Consider the following 21188-nt stretch of genomic DNA (forward strand, 5'->3'; position numbering starts at 1 on the left):
AGGAAAGATGGGGAGACCAGAAATTCATCGAGTCCAGACCTGAGGGAGCCAAGGAAACGCCAAAGGGCGAGTGACCCTTCACCTGAGGCTTCACCGCCAGTACATCGCTTCAGGCACCTGGCGCTTCAGGAGACATGCTGATCGAGTTCAACCGTATTCTGCCCACCTCAAGTACCTTACCTTAAGTATCAGAGCTTAAGTATGATGTCGCCATCATTGTACTTAAACAACCACCTCCAGCACGGTACCAACTTGGGGCCAGCTAAAACATCTCGCTCAGCGAGCTGAAGAACTAATAGAAAGGGGGAGATATGAGGCCACTCCTATGGTACTCTGCTTGCTGTGTTGGCTTGTCAGCCAAGGCCCTCCAGCTCACAGAAAGTTCATTGGGCTTATTTGCCTAATCCACCTTCTTTCCAGCCTGTTGATTGGATGAATGAGCCCATTCGTGTTTTTGTTAATGATACTCTTCTTTTGGGCAGGGCTTCCATCTATCCTAATAATGTTAAAACAGTGGTCAGCACTTCCTTCAATTTTTCAGGCGTGTCCGTTTATCCACCTATTTGCTTTGCCATACCTTCCTCTCTACAAGAAGCAGCTCCAGTTTTGAATGGATGCATTAGCACTTCCTTGAAAGGCATGCTTACTGATTGTCCGAGAAGCGATGACACGAGAGACTTTTGGTCTTTACAGCTGCTGATGCCAGGGGCGCAAGAAAGACTATGTGATGCCTTAAAAAAGGCAGCCCCTCATTTAAAGGACTATCCAAGCTGTGCACTCACCACTTCGGACTCTGATGAACAAGGACTACAGGCCTGGGAAAGCATAAGCAGAATTTCTGGCTTTCCTCGGAAAGAATGCATGTACGCCATAAAGTTATCTATTCCCATTGCTGCCACCAGACATTTTCTGACCGAATGGGGGTGCCCCTATCTTTCGAATCAACGATGGGACTTAATTTATGTAAAACCTTATAGGTCCACGTGGAATAATTCATTTCTCCCTATGCCTTTAGTAATTACTAGGTGGCATGTTAATGGATGGGTTCCTCCTTTAGTGAGCTTCGATGGGACGGGTCCCATGCAGCCTGAGTTATGGAATGCATTGGCTGCTATGGCACCTGTGATTTTACATAGACCTTTAAATGAACAAAGATATATCGTACGGGCCTGCTTGCATTCTCCCTATGCCTTTTTGTTGGCCAGAAATCAGAGTGATTTGGAAGTTTCTGAAGAAGAAACTGTTTACAATGTTATATGTGTGGATTGTTTTATATCAAATTATGTTGATGAGAATGATTATAGTAATTATAAGGCTGTGATGATTGTAAAGCAACCACCATATTTGATGGTTCCTGTAAAATTAGAGGGACAATGGTTTGATGATTATGCATTTAAAGTTTTCTATGAACTTAATGGCTTAATTTCTTGACCTAAGAGATTCATTGCAGCTCTGGTTGTGGGAATAACTGCTTTGATTGCCAGAATTGCATCAGTTACGGTTTCTGCTGTTGCCCTGTCAAAAGAATTGCATATGGCCTCGTTTGTCGATCAGCTGTCCAAAAATGTCTCCGTCGCTCTTACTATGCAGGAAATTATAGATATGAAAATAGAAAATAAGGTCAATGCTTTAGAAGAAGCAGTTCTGCTTATGGGGCAAGAAATTACAAATTTAAAAATTAAATTGTCTTTAAGGTGCCGTGCTGAATTTAAATGGATGTGCGTTACCCCTCTACAAGTGAATGAGTCCATGCACTCTTGGGAATGCATTAGAAATCATATTTTAGGCATCTAGAATCATTCAGATTTTAGTATTGATATTTCTAAGTTTCATCAAGATATTCAGAATATGAAACAGGCGGAGTCTGACTTTTCCTCTCAATGGCTTTCTAATTCCCTCTTCGAAAATCTGGAGGGGGATCTTTCCCAAGGATCCTTTTCTACAATAATGATTAATGCGGCCATGTGCTTATGCCTGTTAGTTCTGATTTGTGTAACAGCCCCGTGCCTTTTCAGGATACTCAGCCGAAGTGTCTCTGCTCTATCTACTGAGTTTCATACCTATGCTCTAAAAAATAAAAAAGGGGGAGATGTCGGGAGCTGTGTTAGGCATTACTGACAAAATGGAGGCACGGTCCCCAGCCCCCTCTCCTCATTCCGCAGGCATGGATCCTGGGATGAAGGAGTTAGGCCTTGTAAATCTGACTTGTCTTTTCCTCTCCTCGGCTGAGTTGACTGAAAAGGAATATTAAGGTGCTTATTGTTCTTAAGAGGAGCATGCGAAGGCACAAAGCCTTCTGCAGTTGTGTTCAGAAAATAATTCATAAAGTTAATCACTGACATTTGTTCAAGGACTTTTACAAAAAAGTGTTCCAGGATGAGCACATAGGCCATAGCTTGAGGTCATGGGAGGGATTGATATATGAAGCCTATTTGTGAGGAGAATGTTTATGCAAAGTTTACTGAATTTAGGGCTTAGAAATAATTAAAATAGTTAGAAGTTAAAGATTTAAGGACTGTTGTAAAGTTAGCATATTTTACTATAGCTTATAGAAGTTAGGAATTTTTAGAGACACTATAGCTAGAAGCCTTTTTAAGAGATAGTGAGCTCAGGATGTTAGGGGCAAACAGGATTTAGGAAGATAAGTAGTAAACTGAGGAACATAGCATGAGCTACAATGTAATCACAAGTTAACTATAGGACACATTAGAGGAGGTAGATAATAGATGATAAGGCTGATTCCGAGAGAATCACTGAAGCAGGAACTCTGTTTGAAGAGCAACAGTGATTTATGGAGATAATAAATCTGGGAGAGGGGGAACTGAAAATGTCAAACCTCTGGCCTAATGTTTTTGTAAAAGTATAAAAGAGAATCTTAAACTTGGAATAAACAGGCAGTCCATAGAAAACTGAGAGGCTGTCTCATTTCTCTTGCCGACAGCGTCCATCTTTTCAGATTGAATCCCTGGTTGCTGGAGCTGGACTCCGGCACTCAGGCACTGAATGCAAACGTCAAAGAGGTAGACTCTGAAGGGAGATTCAGTTCGCAGGTTGTCCACACAAAACTGGGCTGAAGAGCTCCCTTATGTGCAGACAGGCGGTGATCAAACATGTTTTTTATCCCCATGTCATAAATAAGAATCCAGATGCACAGAGAGTTGAGTGACTTTACATAGAACCAAAGCTGGTTCACGGCGATCTCCATTAGAACAGCCTGTCTCTCTTAACAATCAGAAAGCTTCTGAGAGCTGGAGATAAGTGGTATGTTCAGGGCCAGCTGGGGTGAGGGAGTGATATCAGATTACAATGCAATCCAGAGTCTTTAAAATTATTGGTCATAATTAGAAGCCAAGAGCTTGCAGAAACTCAAAGAAACATCCTCTGCAGAAGAGCGAGGATGGTAAAGCAGGTCTCTGGGTAGCAGTGAGCATAGAGGCAGAGATATGAGAAAAGAAGCACAGCAGTGTTTTCCTGAGAAAGCTGGTTTCATTTTGTCTTAGCATCTTAAAGGACTTCCTGAGGACAGGCGGCAAAGGAGGATTCAGGCTCAGGGCGCACTAGCAAGAAACACAGGGAGGTGGAGTGGGCGAGTGATCACCCCCGCCCTTCTGTGGTCACCCCCGTTCCAAACACACACTGCTGGGTGCCCACTGTTGACATCGCAGTCTAGATGTACATCCTCATGGGATTTTCTTCCCACTCAGGCAGACAGGCCAGGCTAGAAGCCACTTCCTCCTTGACGGGCCAGCCCCAGGCCTCAAAGAACGGAGCCAGGTTCTTCTGCACCTTTTCAGAGAACTTCCTCACCCACAGGTTCATCTTGCCAGGATTGTCATTGGGGATGTCAGAGAGGGTCTGGTACTCAGCAAAGAGCTGGGTGAACGGCTCCCACCCAAAGGCCTCCTGGAGCTGGAAAAGGAGGAAGGAGCAGAATGAGGTGTAAGTCTGTGAAATACATACGTGTTCACGAGTGAATCTCATTTCCTGTGATTTCTGTGTGTGTGTTAAGTCGCTTCAGTTGTGTCCAACTCTTTGCCATTCCATGGACTGTAGCCCACCAGGCTCCCCCATCCATGGGATTCTCCAGGCAAGAATACTGGAATGGGTTGCCATTTCCTTCTCCAGGGGATCTTCCTGACCCAGGGATCGAACTCGCATCTCTTACGTCTCCCTCACTGGCAATGGGTTCTTTACCACCAGCGCCATCTGGGAAGCCGTTGCTAGCTGTGCTTCTTTACTTGCCCCTGTCTCCCCATCTTACTTCTGATCATAAACACGATCGTGTTGGCTCATTCCACTTTTTGGTCACAAACCCTGTACCCTTTGAATCTAGTAGGGGGCTACACAAGGAAGCTAATTGCTGAAAAGAGGTAAATCCTTAACAAATGACACTTATCTCTGTTATCTGTAATTTCTTTAATTAAAAAGAAGTAGTATTCTCAGTTCCCAAGTGTTTTCTTGACTTAGGCATCATCAGACAGATTTGAGCTCAACTGAGATAGGAATTCGGTCCCCAAATCTGGGAACTTACAATATCTTTCAGACATAATAAAATCTTTTTTTTTCTTTTTTTTCAAGCCATCTCAGACCTGTGACTATTTTCAAGGCTACTGTTTTTCTCTATGGGACACTGCCTTTGGAGCAAAACAAGAAATTAGCAGGCATGTCACAAGCAGTTCAACATATGAGTGACTCATACTTCATAGGGAAGAACCTACCTGAAAGCCATGGGTAGGAAACTCTTATTTGCTAAGATTATAGAAAGTTTTGATTCCCTGGTGGCTCAGATAGTAAAGGGTCTGCCTGTAATGTGGGAGACCTGAGTTTGATCCCTGGGTTGGGAAGATCCTCTGGAGAAGGAAATGACAACCCACTCCAGTACTCTTGCCTAGAGAATCCCATGGACAGGGGAGCCTGGTGGGCTACAGTCCATGGGGTTGCAAAGGGTCGAACATGACTGAGCGACTTCACTTTCACTTTTCACAGAAATTTAGAGCTAGCAGCGATCTTGGGGTTTCCAAGATCTCCCCCTTTTATGGAGGAGAATCCTCTGAGTCTGGGGTATGAGACCGCAGGGACAGGCGCACTTTGTTCAGCTTCCCTGTGATCTCACGGCTGTGTCCTCACTGACGTGGCCTTGTGAGTCCTCCTGCTCATCTGTATTAATACATCACCACACTGAACATATTATTACACATATAACATTATGAAACATCTGCAGTGTGTCAGGTACTGCGCTAGGCCAAAATGATTAGGGCTCTCGTCCTTCTGGAGGTCCCTGGTCAACCGGAGAGACGGATATATAAGTAGACAAATTACAAAAGAGGCTGGCTTGTCCAGGAGATGATGTTGGGAGAAGAGGACAAGAGAGCTGAGTTCGGACAGGTGATGTGACAGGAAACAGACAAGACGTTCAGCACGTCTCAGCTGCAGGAGGAAAGCATGGGGAGACACAGAAGCCGAATCAGCAAATGCGTTCCTAGTGGGAAGTAGCTCCGTAAACTGCAGGATAATCAAGGAGGTGGGAAACTGGGAGCTGGAGGTGTTGGTGAAGGTCTGATGATGAACGGCCTTCAAGACCCATCTAAGCATTTCCCCTTTCTTCTGAATGTGAAGGAGCACACTTGAGGGACTTAACCATGGAATATTCAGATTATTTTGGAGTTGGTGTGGAAGGTGGATTGAAGGTGGTTGAAGCAAGATGGGGGAAAAACTTAAGAGGCTTTCAGAGCAGAGAGGAGGATGCTGAGGATCTGGGCTAAGGCAACGGCAGGAGGAAAGAAGGCAGAGCAGGAGATCTGACTGGGGCATGGCTTTCACAGCTTGAAAATATTAAACTTCAAAGCAGGATGGGAGAGGGGAAAGGGATCTCTGCTTATGTCACAGGAAATCAACTCACTTCGAGACTTTGGTGTTCTTCTGTTGGGTTGGTTATTTACTTATTCATTCTGAAGACACTTTGGCTTCAAGTGGGTGGTGGAAACCTGACAATTTTGTTGACAGTTACCTCCTAAGAGGTCTTCTTGTGATGCAGTTGCTCCTCACACTATGAAGGGATGCAACACTCACTTGACCCCATAAAACTAAGGTGAGGGAAAGCAAAGCAAGACAATCACCATTTCCGAGGCACTCGTTAGGGGTCAAAGGACAAGCCAGTGAGTGGGAGAGATATGACTCAGTCTCAGGGGTGTCTTACTCAGAGTGTCTGCTCTTGCCTGATATACCCAGAGACTGTATGTCTCTCTAGTTATTTTTTTCTCATAATAGTTGTCATTTTCTTTTACATATACAAAAGCACAGGATGTGAGTGGGGCAGGTGTCATTATCTGCATTTTAGAGATATTTGACCTGAGAGGCACCACCCCGCAGCCAGGGAAGGTGGTGGGCAGGCTGGTGGGGGCGGAAAGGACTTGGCGAGCTCCTGGGATCTGGGATGCCCCATGATGGAGGGCCTGGGGGCACCCATCTCCCTGAATTTCTGCTCAGTACCTGCAGATATGTTTCCAGAGCTGTCCACACTCCCCAGTCGCACAGGGGGGCTCCCTTCTTCAGGTGTGTTTTGATCCTATTCTCCCGTTCTGGAGGGCTCAGAGCGGGGTGGGCCTGAGCCCTGGGGATGCCCAGGACCGTCTCGTGCACGTACACCGACCACAGGTTGCAGGTGGCCTCGGTGGTGTGTGGGGGGAGCTCCCACTCCTTCCGCTGCTGGTTGTGGCCCAGCTCATGCACGGGGCCCCAGAGCCCGAGGCTTCTCATGCCCATCTCATCGATGAGCTCCGACACTGACTCCAGGTGGCACATGATGGGGTAGCCCGAGTGCATCCAGCCTGGGAACGCAAAGGCAGAATGAGGCACGGGGGGAGGGTCCACCCAAACCCATCTCCCTTCGTTTCTCTCCACTGGGTAACTTTTCCTCACCATCCTGCCTGCACCCGATAATTCCAGAATCTCCCTGCTGATTTGGAAAGCTGATGCCCCGCCTTGACTTGGTCCAAAGAGTGCCCAGCCTCCTTCCCATACTTCCACTCTGGAGTTAAACGGCTCCCACTTTCTCTGGCCCCAAAGAATATTAATTCTTTACACAGCCATTCCCACTATAATTCAGTGCTTCCTTTCGTGTGAGTTTCCTTTGCATGCCAGTCTGCAACATTAGGTCTTGTATCTGAATCTGAGATCCTTGAGGCTAGGCAGTGTTATTCCTTCTCTTGTAGAAACCACTGTTGTCCAAATTCAACAATGCTTTTTAACAATGAAAATCTTTCCCTTTGTTAAAAGATTACAAATACGGCCAAAGGAATTTTTTTGAATTTTTCCCCCCTTTTTTAAGCAAAAGATGTCCTTCTTTTCTCTGCTGCTAAGTCACTTCAGTCATGTCCGACTCTGTGCGACCCCATAGATGGCAGCCCACCAGGCTCCTCTGTCCATGGGATTCTCCAGGTATGAACACTGGAGTGGGTTGCCATTTCCTTCTCCAAAGCATGAAAGTGAAAAGTGAAAGTGAAGTCGCTCAGTCGTGTCTGACTCTTAGCGACCCCGTGGAGTGCAGCCCACCAGGCTCCTCCATCCATGGGATTTTTCCAGGCAAGAGTACTGGAGTGGGGTGCCATTGCCTTTTCTCTAAACCACTAAATACTTAGTATAAGTCTTTTTACCCCCTCTTTTCATTGCAAATCTGAATTATGGTTGAAGGAGATATCTCAGAGGTTATAACCTCTCCTTGAAAGAATCCTCACCAGCATCTTGAAGTCCTAGTACCAGTTTTTCTGAGACTGTTCCACCCTTCTGTGAATTCTTAACCTGTAGGTGAACATGATTTACCTTTTTGCATGTAAACATCTTTTCATCTCCATGTCTTCAGTTGCAGTTTTCTCCCCTTACTTTACCAGTAAAATTATGCCTTACACATATTGGATATTTTAAAAGGCAAAATAAAAGTCAGCAGAAAGGAAGCAATAACAAAGATCAGGCAGAAAATAACTAAAATAGAGTCAAAAACAATGGAAAAGATCAATAAATCCAAGAGCTGGTTTTTTGAAAGGACAGTCAACAAACTCTGGCCAGGCTCAGGAGAAGACCAAGTGGACCCAAGTAAACAAAGTATCAAAGTAACAAATGGTATTTCTCCCACAGAGATACAAAAAATCCTAAGAGAATCACCAGTCCAGGTTCGATGCAGGATACAGGATGCTTGGGGCTGGTGCATTGGGATGACCCAGAGGGATGGTATGGGGAGGGAGGTGGGAGGGGGGTTCAGGATTGGGAACACGTGTACACCCGTGGTGGATTCATGTTGATGTATGGCAAAACCAATACAATATTGTAAAGTAATTAGCCTCCAATTAAAATAAATAAATTTTAAAAAGGGGGGGGGGGGAAGAATACTGTGAACAGTTACATGCCAACAACCTGGACAAGAAGAAATGGACAAGTTTCTTGGACCAGTTTCTAGAAACACACAGCCTGTGCAAACTGCGACAAGAAGAAACAGACAATCTGAACAGATCACTCACTCACTAGAAGTGAAACAGAATCGATATATAGAAAAATACCTTGGTACAAACAAAAAGTCCAGGACTGGATGGCTTCACTGAGGAACTCTACCCAACAAACACAGTAGAATTTATACCGATCCTTCTCAAACTCCCAAAAGACCGAAGCGGACAGAATCCACCCAAAACCATTCTAGGAAGCTGTCATCACTCTGATACCGAAACCAGACAAGGACACTACAGAAAGGAAGGAAGAAAGAATGAAAGAAAGAAAACAACAGGCCCAAAGAAATGCAAAATAGTAAAGAAAAGGTGTCTACCCGCTAGGAGCATCCCTCTGGAGCACCTACCGGCTGAGATCTGCACATCAGCAACAATCCTCTCTGGACGGCGGAAAGGGAAGGGCTGGGCCGCCAGCCTGGCTATAGCCTCCATCATCTCATCCCAGAGGCGGAGCAAGGGCTCTGGGTCCTCCAGGGCCCGCAGGTCTGCAGTCGGCACGGTCAAGATAATGTTGTCTGTCGCGAGCTCTCCCCAGGGAGCCGGGCTCTCCTGAATACAGCTCCTCCACGCCTCCAAGGATGTCTCACCTGGGAATAAACATCATGGAACCTGTCACCCACTTCCTCCACCTCCCTTGAGCTGACCAGGAGGAGGACACTGAAATAAGGGACGATTACCATGCACATCTACATGCTGTGCAGAGAAGGACGGGCCCCCAGACCCTACCCTGTGTTCTGCCCTGAAGTCTCCATGGACACAGGGATTTCTCATTCCTGCCTCCACTGCCATCTCCAGCAGTCCCTTCTCCTGTCCACCAATCCTTTCGCCTCTGCTCCTTGGCAACCAGCCCACAACTACACAGCATCCCCCGCTCTCCTCCTCCACGTTCAGTCCACTCACCCAGCTTGTAATACGGGGCAGGCACAGCCCTCTTGATGGTGATGGACACGGGCCCCAGGTTACAGCCCGTGGGCACGATGACGTAGAGAAGGCCGCCCCAGAGGTTGGAGACTGACTGTTCGGTCCTGTCCATATGGCACTGGTGAGTCACCACGGGGGCTCGAGACAGCTTGTTGGCACTCATCAAGTCATCGGTGTGGCAGCCAATCTGTAACTGGAACGGGAATTGCACCACGCGTGGGCGGAGCTGGTTCCCTGGGCTGTGGTTGCGGGGTTGTGTGTGGGAGGTTCTGAGAAAACTCCAGCCTCCCCTTTCTGTAAGTGGTGCATGCAAACCATGAGATGGTAGCACTCTAAAAGTCATATGCACTGAACAGGACGTAAAATCATATTTCTAGGGATTTAAACAGCTGCACAGTGGACTGACTTCCCTGGTAGCTCAGTAGGTAAAGAATCTGCCTGCAGAGCAGGAGACCTAGGTTCGATCCCTGGGTTGGGAAGATCCCCTGGAGAAGGAAATCCCATGGACAGAGGAGCCTAGCGGGCTACAGTGCATGGGATCGCAAGTTGGACACGACTTAGCGACTAAACCACCACCACCACCACCACCACAGTGGACCACCATCAGGCAGACCAGACATAACCCTGAGGCTGATACTGACTGGCAGCTCGTGGTGCCTCTGTACTAGACAGAACTTGGGCTCCTACACCAGGGATCAAGCCCCTGAGGCGGTTCTGATGCCAGGAATAAAGCAGAGGGAATCCTTGGCCGCTCTTCGTGCCAGACAGGAGGCCCATCAGACACAGTGGGACATGGGATGAGGGCTCATCCCGGCCTCCCTTCCTGCTCAGACAGATAAAGTGCATCTCGTCTGGAGGCCTGGAACTGCTTTTCTCAGGGTTACTGCAAGTGAGCGCGAGAAGGGAGACTGACCTCCAAGAGACCCTAACCGTGGTAGGAAGTGACCCTCAGAATTGAGGCAGGAGCAATTTTAATTTGGCATCATGGTCTATTTTTGTGAGTGATGGGGTTATGCACACCCTTTAGGGATGAAGGTAAAGATGTAAAACCCAGAAAGGCCGGGCTGGGAAATGCCTGCGGTTCAGAATATGTCCGGTGTCCTTTCCCCCACATTCCCGTCAGAAGGTGGAGAGTTGAGGGCTTGTCTTAGAGGACTCGGTCTGAGGTGAGGAGCTCTACACACGCACTCAGTTGGGTCCTCCTCTCTGCGACCCCATGGACTACAGCCCGCCAGGCTCCTCTGTGTCCATGGGATTTTTCCAGGCCAGACTACTGGGAGCGGGTAGCCATTTCCTTCTGCAGGGAGTCACTCCCTTAGGCTCCCAGAAGCTTAGCTGCTTCACCTGTAACGTGGGTAGGACGATGCCTTCCTGCACTCTGGCAGAAGAGCAGTGAGCTGGATGAGAATGAAAGGAGGCAGTGGTGGGGTCCGAGCCTTACCTTCAGGCCGGCGCAAGCTGCAGCTTCACACAAGGAGACTTCTGTAAGTTGTCCGTTTGGGAGGTAAAGCCCTGTACTCATCCAGGCATCATCGCCTGGGTGACAAAAGGCACAGCAAAGGCTGAGTTCTTCCCCGCCTCCCAGAGCTACAGCCTTGTCCTGCACACCTCAGCTCATCCCTGCTTCCTGCCTAAAGCCCACCTAAGCCCAGAGCAGAACCCCACTCCCATCTCCTTGAAAGTGCCTGATGGAGAAAGGAACTGGCCCACCGAACCTTCAGCCCCTACAATATCCCACGGAGCCCACGGGCCCCCCCGCCTGTCCCCCGCCAGGCCCCTGGTGGCCTACTTGGGTTGCGTGCATCGATCTCCACTGTGTGTTCTGATGGGCACAGATTGGAGCCGCAGGACCAGGCTCCAAGCCCCTGTGCCAGCTCGGAGCAGTCAGTGCCGGAGCGCGCCAGCTCCGTGGCCAGGCAGAGCACCACCGCCTCACAGGAGTCACCGGCCACCGGGTTCTCCCGGCTCACAGCTGGGAATCCCGAAAGACGAAGCCGCAGCTGCTTCCTCAGGAGCCGGTGCAGGGAGGCATAGGCAGGGACCCCCTTTGCGGGAATCTGGAGGAAGGCAGCTCCATCCACTCTCAGTTTCGCCAGCCAGTTCTTCTCCAAGTTGCCACCCTCGAGGTTCAAGTTAGCCTGGAATTCAGACAGCGCCTTGCGGAAGTGGTAGTTCAGGCTGTCGGCGGAAGGGACCGGGAAACAGCCCGGGTCCAAGGTCCAAGGTAGGATGCTGAGGCCAAAGCTGTTCAGTATGAGGTTACCGGGGAAATCAGCCAACGCGGAGCGGCCAGGGTTCTGGGAGGCCCACCACCAGGCGTGGCCCCCGATCAGCAAGCCCCCGCCCTCCGCCACAAACTCCTGCAGCCGCTTAGCCTCCTTGTCGCTGTAAGCTGTACAGCAGTAGACGCACACGTCACTTGTCAGATGGGGCTCAAGACTGCACTCAAGACCATGCTCCAACAGCAGGGTGTGCAGTTTTTCTAGACTGGTGTTCACCCCAACTTTGCCTGTCTGGCCTTTGGCCAGCCAGCGCACAGCATTGAGTAAAAAGGGTCCCAAACTGGGATTAGAGAGCATGCCCTCATGGGCAGCCAGCACCACCCGGCCCTGGCCATAGCGGGCAGCTGCCAGGAAGCATCGGAGAGAGGCATCTAAGCCCAGGGGGAAGGCCAGGGCCCCGTGCACCAGCAGCTGCGAGGGGAGTCCCCTCGTCCCGATGTCAAGCTCCGAGATCCCTTCCAGGAGCTGCTGCTGATCCTGCCTGAGGTCCTCCCCACACCTGGAAAAGGAACAAAGGGGCTGCACTCAGATGGGGAACCACAGAGACCGGCTCACTGAATACAGAAATCTGGAAGGGTAGGAGGTTACACAGTTCACACCAATTTTCTCACTCTCATTAGTAACACTGGAGATTTGAGTCACTTGTATGACTCACTTTATTGCAGTGGTCTGGAACTGAACTCACAGTATCTCTGAGGTAAGCTTACTATTGAACATAGAAATGAATGAAGTTAAAAAGTACCTCTATTCTTCAGAGTAACATTTCTGTAAAGAAGGCAGTATAGAACATCAAATCCCACTCTCCACATGCTAGTTCTGATCTAGGAATGTGTTACAAGTAAACTCTTCATACTACACTTGAAGATTTATACACTCTTTTTAAAGGGCTTCCCAGGTGGTGCTAGTGGTAAAGAACCCACCTGCCAATGCAGGAGACATAGGAGATAGGGGTTCAATCCTTGGGTCGAGATCCTGCCATGCCTGCAGGAGGGCATGGCGACCCGCTCCAGTATTCTTGCCTGAAGAATCCCATGGACAGAGGAGCCTGGTGAGCTACAGTCCATACGATCACAAAGAGCCAGACACGACTGATGTGACTTAGCGTGCACTCTTTTTAAAAAGTGTCACTTAAATGTGACGACTGCATTTACTACTTGTTACTGAGAAAAAGAAGGCTGAGCGCCGAAGGATTGCTGCTTTTGAACTGTGGTGTTGGAGAAGACTCTTGAAAATCCCTTGGACTGCAAGGAGATCCAACTAGTCCATCCTAAAGGAAATCAGTCCTGAATATTCATTGGAAGGACTGATGCTGAAGCTGAAACTCCAATACTTTGGCCACCTGATGTGAAGAATTGACTCATTGGAAAAGACCCTGATGCTGGGAAAGATTGAGGGCAGGAGGAGAAGGGGACGACAGAGGATGAGATGGTTGGATGGTATCACCGACTTGATGGACATGAGTTTGAGTAAGCTCCGGGAGTTGGTGATGGGCAGAGAAGCCTGGCATGCTGCAGTCCATGGGGTTGCAAAGATTTGGACACAATTGAGTGACTGAACTGAACACACAGAGGGGGCTGACTCACGTGCCATAGTTTGCCAAACTCTGATGTAGAATCTAGATCAAACTTCTAATTTACAAGAAATACAGGGATCAAAGGACTTTATTCAACTTCACTATAGGGATTCAGTCAGCAAAACACAGACTTTTTTCAAGGAAACACATTCTATACTATGGGGAAACTGTTCAGGACAAAGTACCTAGTTTCCTTAAGAAAAAAACAGCAAGAGATAAAAAGATTGGAAAGAAAACTCAGTATTTTATGAGACATAGAAGTCATATCAAGCTATCAAAATATTTGGGTTTTACTAAAAGATCAATTCAAAAAACTGTGAAAAAATAAGACAATTATGGAAATGGATAATGACATTAAGAAATTATTACTTCTTTTAGATGTGATAATGGTACCTTCTGGTTATGTTTTCAAAACATAAACAAAACAAAAGGCACTTCAGATTCCGTGGCAGAGATGAGAAATGTAGGTGTAGATGAAGAAAAACAAGAAAACAGGTTTAGTTTGCTGGATAGGAGTCCTTCAGAACTATTAAGAGGAATTAGTTGGTGAGATTTACCTGTTTGTCCCTGAGACTTAAAGAGAAGTTGGAATGAATCAGATGCACCCTGGTTCTCTGAATAACTCATCACCTCCCAACCCTTTCAGAGGGAGCCAAGTCTAAGCGTGCCAGGCCTTGGGGCTGAGGACACTGCTAACTGCTTTCTAAATGTGTGTCTGCCCTTCCTTGACTGGTCTGATCTCCAGTCAAGATCAAACAAGTCATTCCTAAACAAGTCAACCCTGAATATTTATTGGAAGGACTGATGCTGAGCTTCAATACTTTGGCCACCTGATGTGAAGAGTCAACTCACTGGAAAAGACCCTGATGCTGGGAAAGATTGATGGCAAAAGGGGAAGGGGGTGGCAGAAAATGAGATGGTTAGATAGCATCATCGACTCAATAGACGTGAATTTGAGCAAACTCCGGGAGATAGTGGAGGACAGAGGAGCCATGTGTGCTGCGGTCCATGGGGTTGCAGAGTCAGACACAACCTGGCAACTGAACAACATGCCCTTCCTTACAGCAGAATCTTGACTTCTTCAGAGGTGCCAGTGCCCATTTAAAAATATTCAGCCCTTCAGGCCCTCTGGCAGCTAGGGTTGGCCAGGTAAGCTAATTTTGGCCACTGAAACATTACAGAAGTCTGATAGTCAGGGCTCCCAGAAAGCATATTACTATCTACATTAAAAGAGACATATGCAGCAGGTATATTCATTATAGCTTATTCTTGCTGGGGTGTAATTATATTGCCAAAAATAGTAGTAGCAATCTTGAAATCATAAGGATAAATGTGAAGCATCATCATAGGGAGAGGTGTGGATCATGGAAGTGGTAAAGGGGAAGAGAGACAAAGATAGAGGGAGATTGGGAGGGAGAGAGAAAGAGAGAGCAAGAGAGGGAACGAATGAATATGCATGAATGAACCTGGGTTATCATAAAGCAGGGAGTTGATGCCACAGTCCTGATTATATGCCTGGACTTTGTTACAGAAGAGAAATAAACTACAAGATCAGTCCACTACAGCATGGCTTCTATTACCCGTGGCTACGCATAGCGAGTCACTGATTTAACGAGCTACACAAAACCACAAACATCCAAAACTTCTGACCTCCTCTAATCTTTCCTTTCCTGGTCCTGTACAGCTCCCTAAGTGGCAACAACCGTCCTTAAAAGTATTTGATCATGGAAATCTCGACTCCTGTCCTCTCTCCTCACTCCAGTTCAGTTCACCGGCCAAGCCTGGAGGCATAAAGGAGCCAAGGTACTTGTCTCCCTCAAGCTGTGTCTCTGGCCGTCACTGTGTCTTCTCTTGGGCTCCAGTTCCCATCAGACATCCCTCCATCAGGACTCCCAGCTCTCCTGCTGAACAGGCCTAGCATAGCTCCAGCCTGTACCACGGAGCCACCCGGGAAGCCCCCACCCTGCCCAACCCAGGCATCAGACAGACTGATGAATAAGACAAGCACTTCTAACAGATCGATTGTTGCTCTGGCCACAGACAGCAGGAAAAGTGAGAACTCAGCCCTTCCTGTGCCTTAGTGCATTACACTTGTCTTTACCTTTCTTTCTGGTGGTTCTGAAAAGCAGTAGAAAACCAAGTGTATTAAAGTGAAGCTCACCAATGAGGATCAGATTTATTGTGGACACGCATCAGACTCCCGGGAGGGACACCACTTACCTGACCTGGACAGGGATCTTGGGCACCTTCTTGGAGACCTTGAAGTGGCCTTTGTCCCCATAGGTGTCAGTGAAGTACACTCCGGCCACACTGGTCACCTGGTTCCCTGGGAACTCGGACAGCACCTTGTCACTACCGTGCTGACTGGCCCAGTACCAGGCCTGGCCCCCGATGAGCAAGCCCCCACCACGTTTCACAAACTGGATCAGTTCCGCAGTCATGGTGTCATTGTAGGCACTGATGCAGTAAACCTCCAGGGGTTCTGCTGGTTCTGGGTGAACCTGTGCCTCCACCCCGGAGCCCTCCAGGATGTGTGCTAGTGATGCCAGCGATGGGTGCACGCCAACAGGCGCCCCAGGAGAGGGAGAGAGCCAGCGCACTGCATTGAGAAGAAACGGGGCCAGGCCGGCATCCAGCAGATAGCCCTCGTGCGACACCACCACCAGGCGGCCTCGGCCATAGAAGGAGGCCGCAATGAGGACCTGGCCTTTATCGTTCACCATCACTGGGAAGGCAGCCTCTCCAGTAAGAAGGAGTTCACTGGGAACAGGGCTTTCGGGTACCTCCCAGCTTGTCACTCCATCCATGAGGGCCTCAAAGGCAGCCGCAGGAGTTGTCGCCATGGTTCAGTGAGCTGCAGGAGGAGAAAGCAAAGACTCAGCTTGGTCAGAACAAAGGAAGAAACGTGTGGGGCAAAAAAAAAAAAAGAAAGAAAACTGAATGCATTCAGGGACTGCCTTGGTATTCCAGTGGTTAAGAATCTGCCTTGGCAATCCAAGGAACACAGGTTTGATCCCTGGTCCGGGAACTAAGGTCCCACATGCAGCAGGGCCATAAGCCACCCTTGAGCCCCAACAGTGAGCTGGTAGAGAGGATCCCACAAGCCACAGCTAAGACTTTATGCAGCCATAAATAAATACATAAATAATGCATTGGGATGAAAACCACTTGTTAGGTACCCCGAGTGGTGGAAGGCCCGGGGGTTCAGCAAGGAACACAACAGACAAGGTCCCTGCTTTCACGAATCTAATATTTGAGAAGGGGAAGGACAATAATTAGGTAGACAAGCAGATAAAATGCAGCCATTAATAATCGTTAGATGAAAATAAAACAGTGATGTGATATCCAGCAACCAGAAAATTACTTTAGATGGGGTTACAGTAAAGGCCCACATGAGAGAGTGACATTGAAGCTAAGACCTGAGATTTAAGTTGAGACCTGAAATGCTGCAAGCGAGCACTTTTTTCTTTAACTTTTTATTTTACATTGTATTGTGGTATAGTCGATTAACAGTGTCATGGTAAGTTTCAGGTAAACAGTGATGGAGAAAGTGAAAGAAAGTGAAGGTGAAGTCATGCCTGACTCTTTGTGACCCTAGGGACTGTAGCCTGCCAGGCTCCTCAGTCTGTGGAATTTTCCAGGCAAGAGTACTGGAGTGGGTTGCCATTTCCTTCTCCAGGGGATCTTCCCAACCCAGGGATTGAACCCGGGTCTCTCTCATTGCAGGCAGACACTTTACCACACTTTACCGTCTGAGCCACCAGGGAAGCCAAAGAGTGATGGTAATGTAACTCAAGCAGACACATACATGTATCCATTCTCTCCCAAACTCCCCACCCCTCCAGGCTGCCACATAACATTGAGCCGAGTTCTCTGTGTCATACAGTAGTTGTTTATCCATTTTAAATATGCAGTGTGGACATATCCATTAAAAACTTTTGAACTATCCCTTCCCCGCAGCCTTCTCTCTGGGAGCTTTTTAACAGAGAGAAGCCCCATGGGGGCTGGAGGAGCAGAACCTGAGTGGTGTGAGGGTGGGGCTGGATTCCACAGGAGCAAGAAGATCAAAGTAAGAGTTAAGCTGAGATGACTCAGGACATTATTTCTCTGGACAAAAAGGTCAGTTGACCTTTCAGAAACAAAATTCGTTCTGGTAGCTCTGACTAAATGATTGGGAAACACCTCCCAGTTTATTAGGTCTGCCCTCACTAGGGAGTTCCCTACCTCTACTTTGGGGAACATTCTGAGGTTTCCCAGGACTTTGAAAATTTGGTGTGCCTAAAACTGAGTTCATTTTTCCCTTCCGAGCAGCTCCTCTTGGATAAACTATTTATACACCAGTCTTCCCATTTGTATAAAGAGAACAGTACATCCTTTGGAGGATTGTTTTGGAAGATAAAGAGAATCCAGATAAAAACGTCCAGTGTCAGGTAGGCAAGGAGAACAGAAATCACGAGTGTCTGTCCCTCTGCTGTGCTTTCTGGCCTCTCCAAGCGACAAGAGCCAGGTAGCAGGCGCGCTGTGTGCCCCAGACCTCATCCAGCAACAGCCCTGGAGGACTCTCCTGGGCACTGGGAGACCTTCTCACCTGGGCAAGGGTCCAGGGGCAGCCCTGAAGTGGCGGTGAGCTGATATGGGGGAAGCTTCCCCTGGGGTAGAGCCATCCTAGGTGCATTCTGGAGCCCCTCATGGGTTACCCCAGGAATTGGGCTCCAGCTGCCCACAGCGGTAAACAGCTTAGTGAGAGATCCTTCTTTACTGGACCAGGGTCCTTCCCGGTTTCCTCCTCTCCTTGTCCTCACTGTGCAGCTCTGGGCTCACTTCCCAAGTAAACTACCTGTGCTCAGGTCCTTCTATAAGGCTTGGCTTTGGGGAACCACCGAAACTGACAAGCACCAAACACTTCCCTTCCAAGGACTCTCCTCCCTCCTGTTTCCATACACTGTCAGCCACCTCCATTTTGCCCTTGTTTTTCCCACTTATCAAATACCACTGCTTTCAATTTACATTCTTATCCAGAGGAGAGCAAGCTGGTTTCTGTCCCTAAGATGCATTCTGTAGTCTCATCTACAATCTTCCACAAGCGTCTCGTCCTCATCAGTTTCATCCACTCCCGTGGGAAAAGCTGGGTGCCTCCCCCTGGATTTTAAGCCTGCAGAGTTTGGGCTTTCCACAGTTTTCTAAACTTTTTTTCCTTTCACTTTCACTACCAATTCTCTAGAAGGCTTGGCTCCTTAAGCATGCCCAGTATTCCTCATAAAACTCCAGCTCCTTTTCTTTCTTTTTTTTTAACTATCCTTCCCATCTGAGGGGCTTCCCTGGTGGCTCAGACTGTAAACAGCCTGCCTGCAATGTGGGAGACCTGGGTTGGAGCCCTGATCCAGGGATCCCCTGGAGAAGGGAATGGCAACTCACTCCAGTATTCTTGCCTGGGAAATCCCATGGACAGAGAAGCCTGGTGGGCTACAGTCCATGGGGTTGCAAAACGTTGGACACGACTGAGTGACTAAACAACAACAACCCATCTATCGCCTTATTCTGAATACTGCCTGCAGGAAAGTGAATTCACAAAAAAGTACGAGTCCCCAGCTGGAGTATGAAAGCCAGAGGGTGAATGATTTCAGTATGTGGGTTTGGGATGGAAAAGCGCAGCGAGAGATCAGGAAGTCTGAGGTCAAGCCTCTGACAAGACAAGTGAGCTCTTTCATGAATCTGAGCCTCCCTAGTTTTACAGGAAAAGCACCAAAAACAAAACAAAACAAACAAACAAAAAAACAAAACCCCAAAAAACCACAGGAAATGAGAAAAAAGACGTTCTCAGAACTCTGACTACAACTGTTACTACGTTCACATGCATGCACACGCACCCACAAACACACCCTCATACAACCACACATCTTCTGTCAAATTCTTGACCCAGAAATGCAAAGAGGCGAAAGGAAAGCGTTTCGAGACAACGAAAATAGGGAAAGGAAGGGCGAGAGGAAACCAGAACGTGAACCTAAGGAGACCAGAGACACCGCGACTGCCCACCGCCTGGAATGATCTCTGGCCTGCATCTGGCACCTGGGGGCGCACCGGTCTCCCCAGGTCCTCGGCCCCCGCCCGAAGCCACCCCCCCCCCAAATGACGCGCTTGGACCCGCGAACTCACGCTTCGGCGGGGCGGGGTGCGGGGAGCGGACCAGGGCGCAGGTACAGATGCGGAGGCGCTTCCTGTGCGCAGACTTGTAGGCCGGGGGAGCGGGGCGGGCCGGGGAGGGGGCGCGTCCTTCCCGGAGCCTCCGCCCCGCGGCCCCGCCCCGCCCGCCGCACCCGGGGAGGTGCCCTGGGGGATGGGCAGCCCTGATCATGGACACCCCTGGGGGTCAGAACCCCCGCTTCCTCAGACCCTACGAGGGATCCTGCTGTGTGCGAGGGAGCTGGGCAAAGTTTCTGTCACGTTTGATGAGGAAAGCACACGCCGAGTCTCCAATAAGAGACTCGGGGCGGACAAGCCAACAACACCGTGACCCTCGACCCGGGTCGGCTTTGGCCCCGCGTGGATCGGGGCCCCTTCCCCTCCAGTCCCGGGTGCGGCGCCCGAGAACCGAGGCTTCCGCGTCTTCCCCACCGGGTTGCTCCTGCGTTGAGGGCCTGTCCCCTGGTGGTCAGTCTCCCGCCGTGCACCGCGTGCCGGGAGGAATTCGCGGGGATCCATGGAGCTCCATCAGAACCGTCTGGAACTGTAGACAGGAATGTTGCCCAGGGATATGCTTGCTGGCAAGGAAGCGTGCCTGTTAACAACACCAGACACGTCCACTCCAGCTGAAGTGATAGAGGGGCTGCGGCTTGAGTTTCTACCCAAGAGGAGTGGGAAGGTCAAAATCAAGGTTAAAGAGGCGCAGGTTTGCTTGGGAATCTGATTTTGCAGTTTTGCGCAGTCGATACACTATTTTTACTTTCAAGGATTTTTTGTCGTTTGTTTGTTTTGTCCGGAGAAGGCAATGGCACCCAACTCCAGTACTCTTGCCTGGAAAATCCCATGGACGGAGGAGCCTGGTGAGCTGCAGTCCATGGGGTCGCTAAGAGTCGGGCAGGACTGAGCGACTTCACTTTCACTTTTCACTTTCATGCATTGGAGAAGGAAATGGCAACCCACTCCAGTGTTCTTGCCTGGAGAATCCCAGGGATGGGGAAGCCTGGTGGGCTGCCGTCTATGGGGTCGCACAGAGTCAGACACGACTGAAGCGACTTAGCAGCAGCAGTAGCAGTTTGTTTCGTCTTGTTTGTAGAAGGAGAGAGTGACGGTAGGGATGGGGCAACGGGTGTAGTTGAGGGTGATTGTAAAGATGTGGACTTTAGATCCCTATTTTATAACCTGTCTCTCCTTCGGGGCTAACACTGATTATACATGTAAATCATTGCTCTGTTTATGGAGTTACCGGATGTGTCTGTTTTTCTTAAAGGATCGTGACTGTCTGTTTACAAAAATTACTTAAAAGCATCCATTAATGTCACATCCTCATTGAATTTTCACATGTACTCGACACTTCACTCATATTCCCTTCTGTCTCAGATCTCGAATCTTTGTAAAACAGGTGGTACCTCCTCCAGTATCTTCCTATCCAGTTCCATTTTTTCTATTTTCATTTTTTAAGTTTATTTCTAACTTCTTCTTTGATAAAGATACACTTGGGTAAACTCCATTTCTTAAAAAAAATTTTTTTTTTTTGTTTTCTTTTAGGGTATAGCCTATTAACAGACAATGTTGTGATAGCTTAAGGTGCACAGGCAAGGGACTCAGCCATACATATGCATGTATCCATTCTCCCCCAAACTCCCGTCCCATCCAGGCTGCCACATAACACTGAGCAGAGTTCCATGTGCTATACCGTAGGTCCTTGTTTGTTATCCATTTTAAACATAGCAGTGTGTATGT

General features: G+C 48.6%; 1 protein-coding gene across 1 annotated transcript; it reads right to left on the minus strand.

Moving 5' to 3' along the window:
• Positions 1-1256: 1256 nt before the first annotated feature.
• Positions 1257-19519, minus strand: TCAF2 (TRPM8 channel associated factor 2). Its single transcript, XM_055591187.1, has 8 exons — positions 19422-19519; positions 15489-16122; positions 11203-12194; positions 10855-10949; positions 9393-9606; positions 8840-9079; positions 6490-6827; positions 1257-3909 (listed from the first exon to the last, which is right to left on the minus strand). The coding sequence occupies exons 2-8, from the start codon at positions 16109-16111 to the stop codon at positions 3667-3669; spliced, it is 2745 nt and encodes a 914-aa protein (XP_055447162.1). The 5' UTR covers positions 16112-16122; positions 19422-19519; the 3' UTR covers positions 1257-3666.
• Positions 19520-21188: the final 1669 nt, after the last annotated feature.

The sequence above is a fragment of the Bubalus kerabau genome, chromosome 8 (genome assembly GCF_029407905.1).
Source record: "Bubalus kerabau isolate K-KA32 ecotype Philippines breed swamp buffalo chromosome 8, PCC_UOA_SB_1v2, whole genome shotgun sequence".
Lineage (NCBI taxonomy): Eukaryota > Metazoa > Chordata > Mammalia > Artiodactyla > Bovidae > Bubalus > Bubalus kerabau.

Bases quoted from the DNA above. Each gene is read 5' to 3' on its own strand.
- TCAF2 (XM_055591187.1), bottom strand. From the start codon at position 16,111: ATGGCGACAACTCCTGCGGCTGCCTTTGAGGCCCTCATGGATGGAGTG. The intron at 9,080-9,392 runs GTGAGTGGACTG...GTTTATTCCCAG, and splicing joins TGCCCCGTATTACAAGCTGG to GTGAGACATCCTTGGAGGCG. The intron at 6,828-8,839 runs GTAGGTGCTCCA...TTGCGTTCCCAG, and splicing joins TGATGTGCAGATCTCAGCCG to GCTGGATGCACTCGGGCTAC.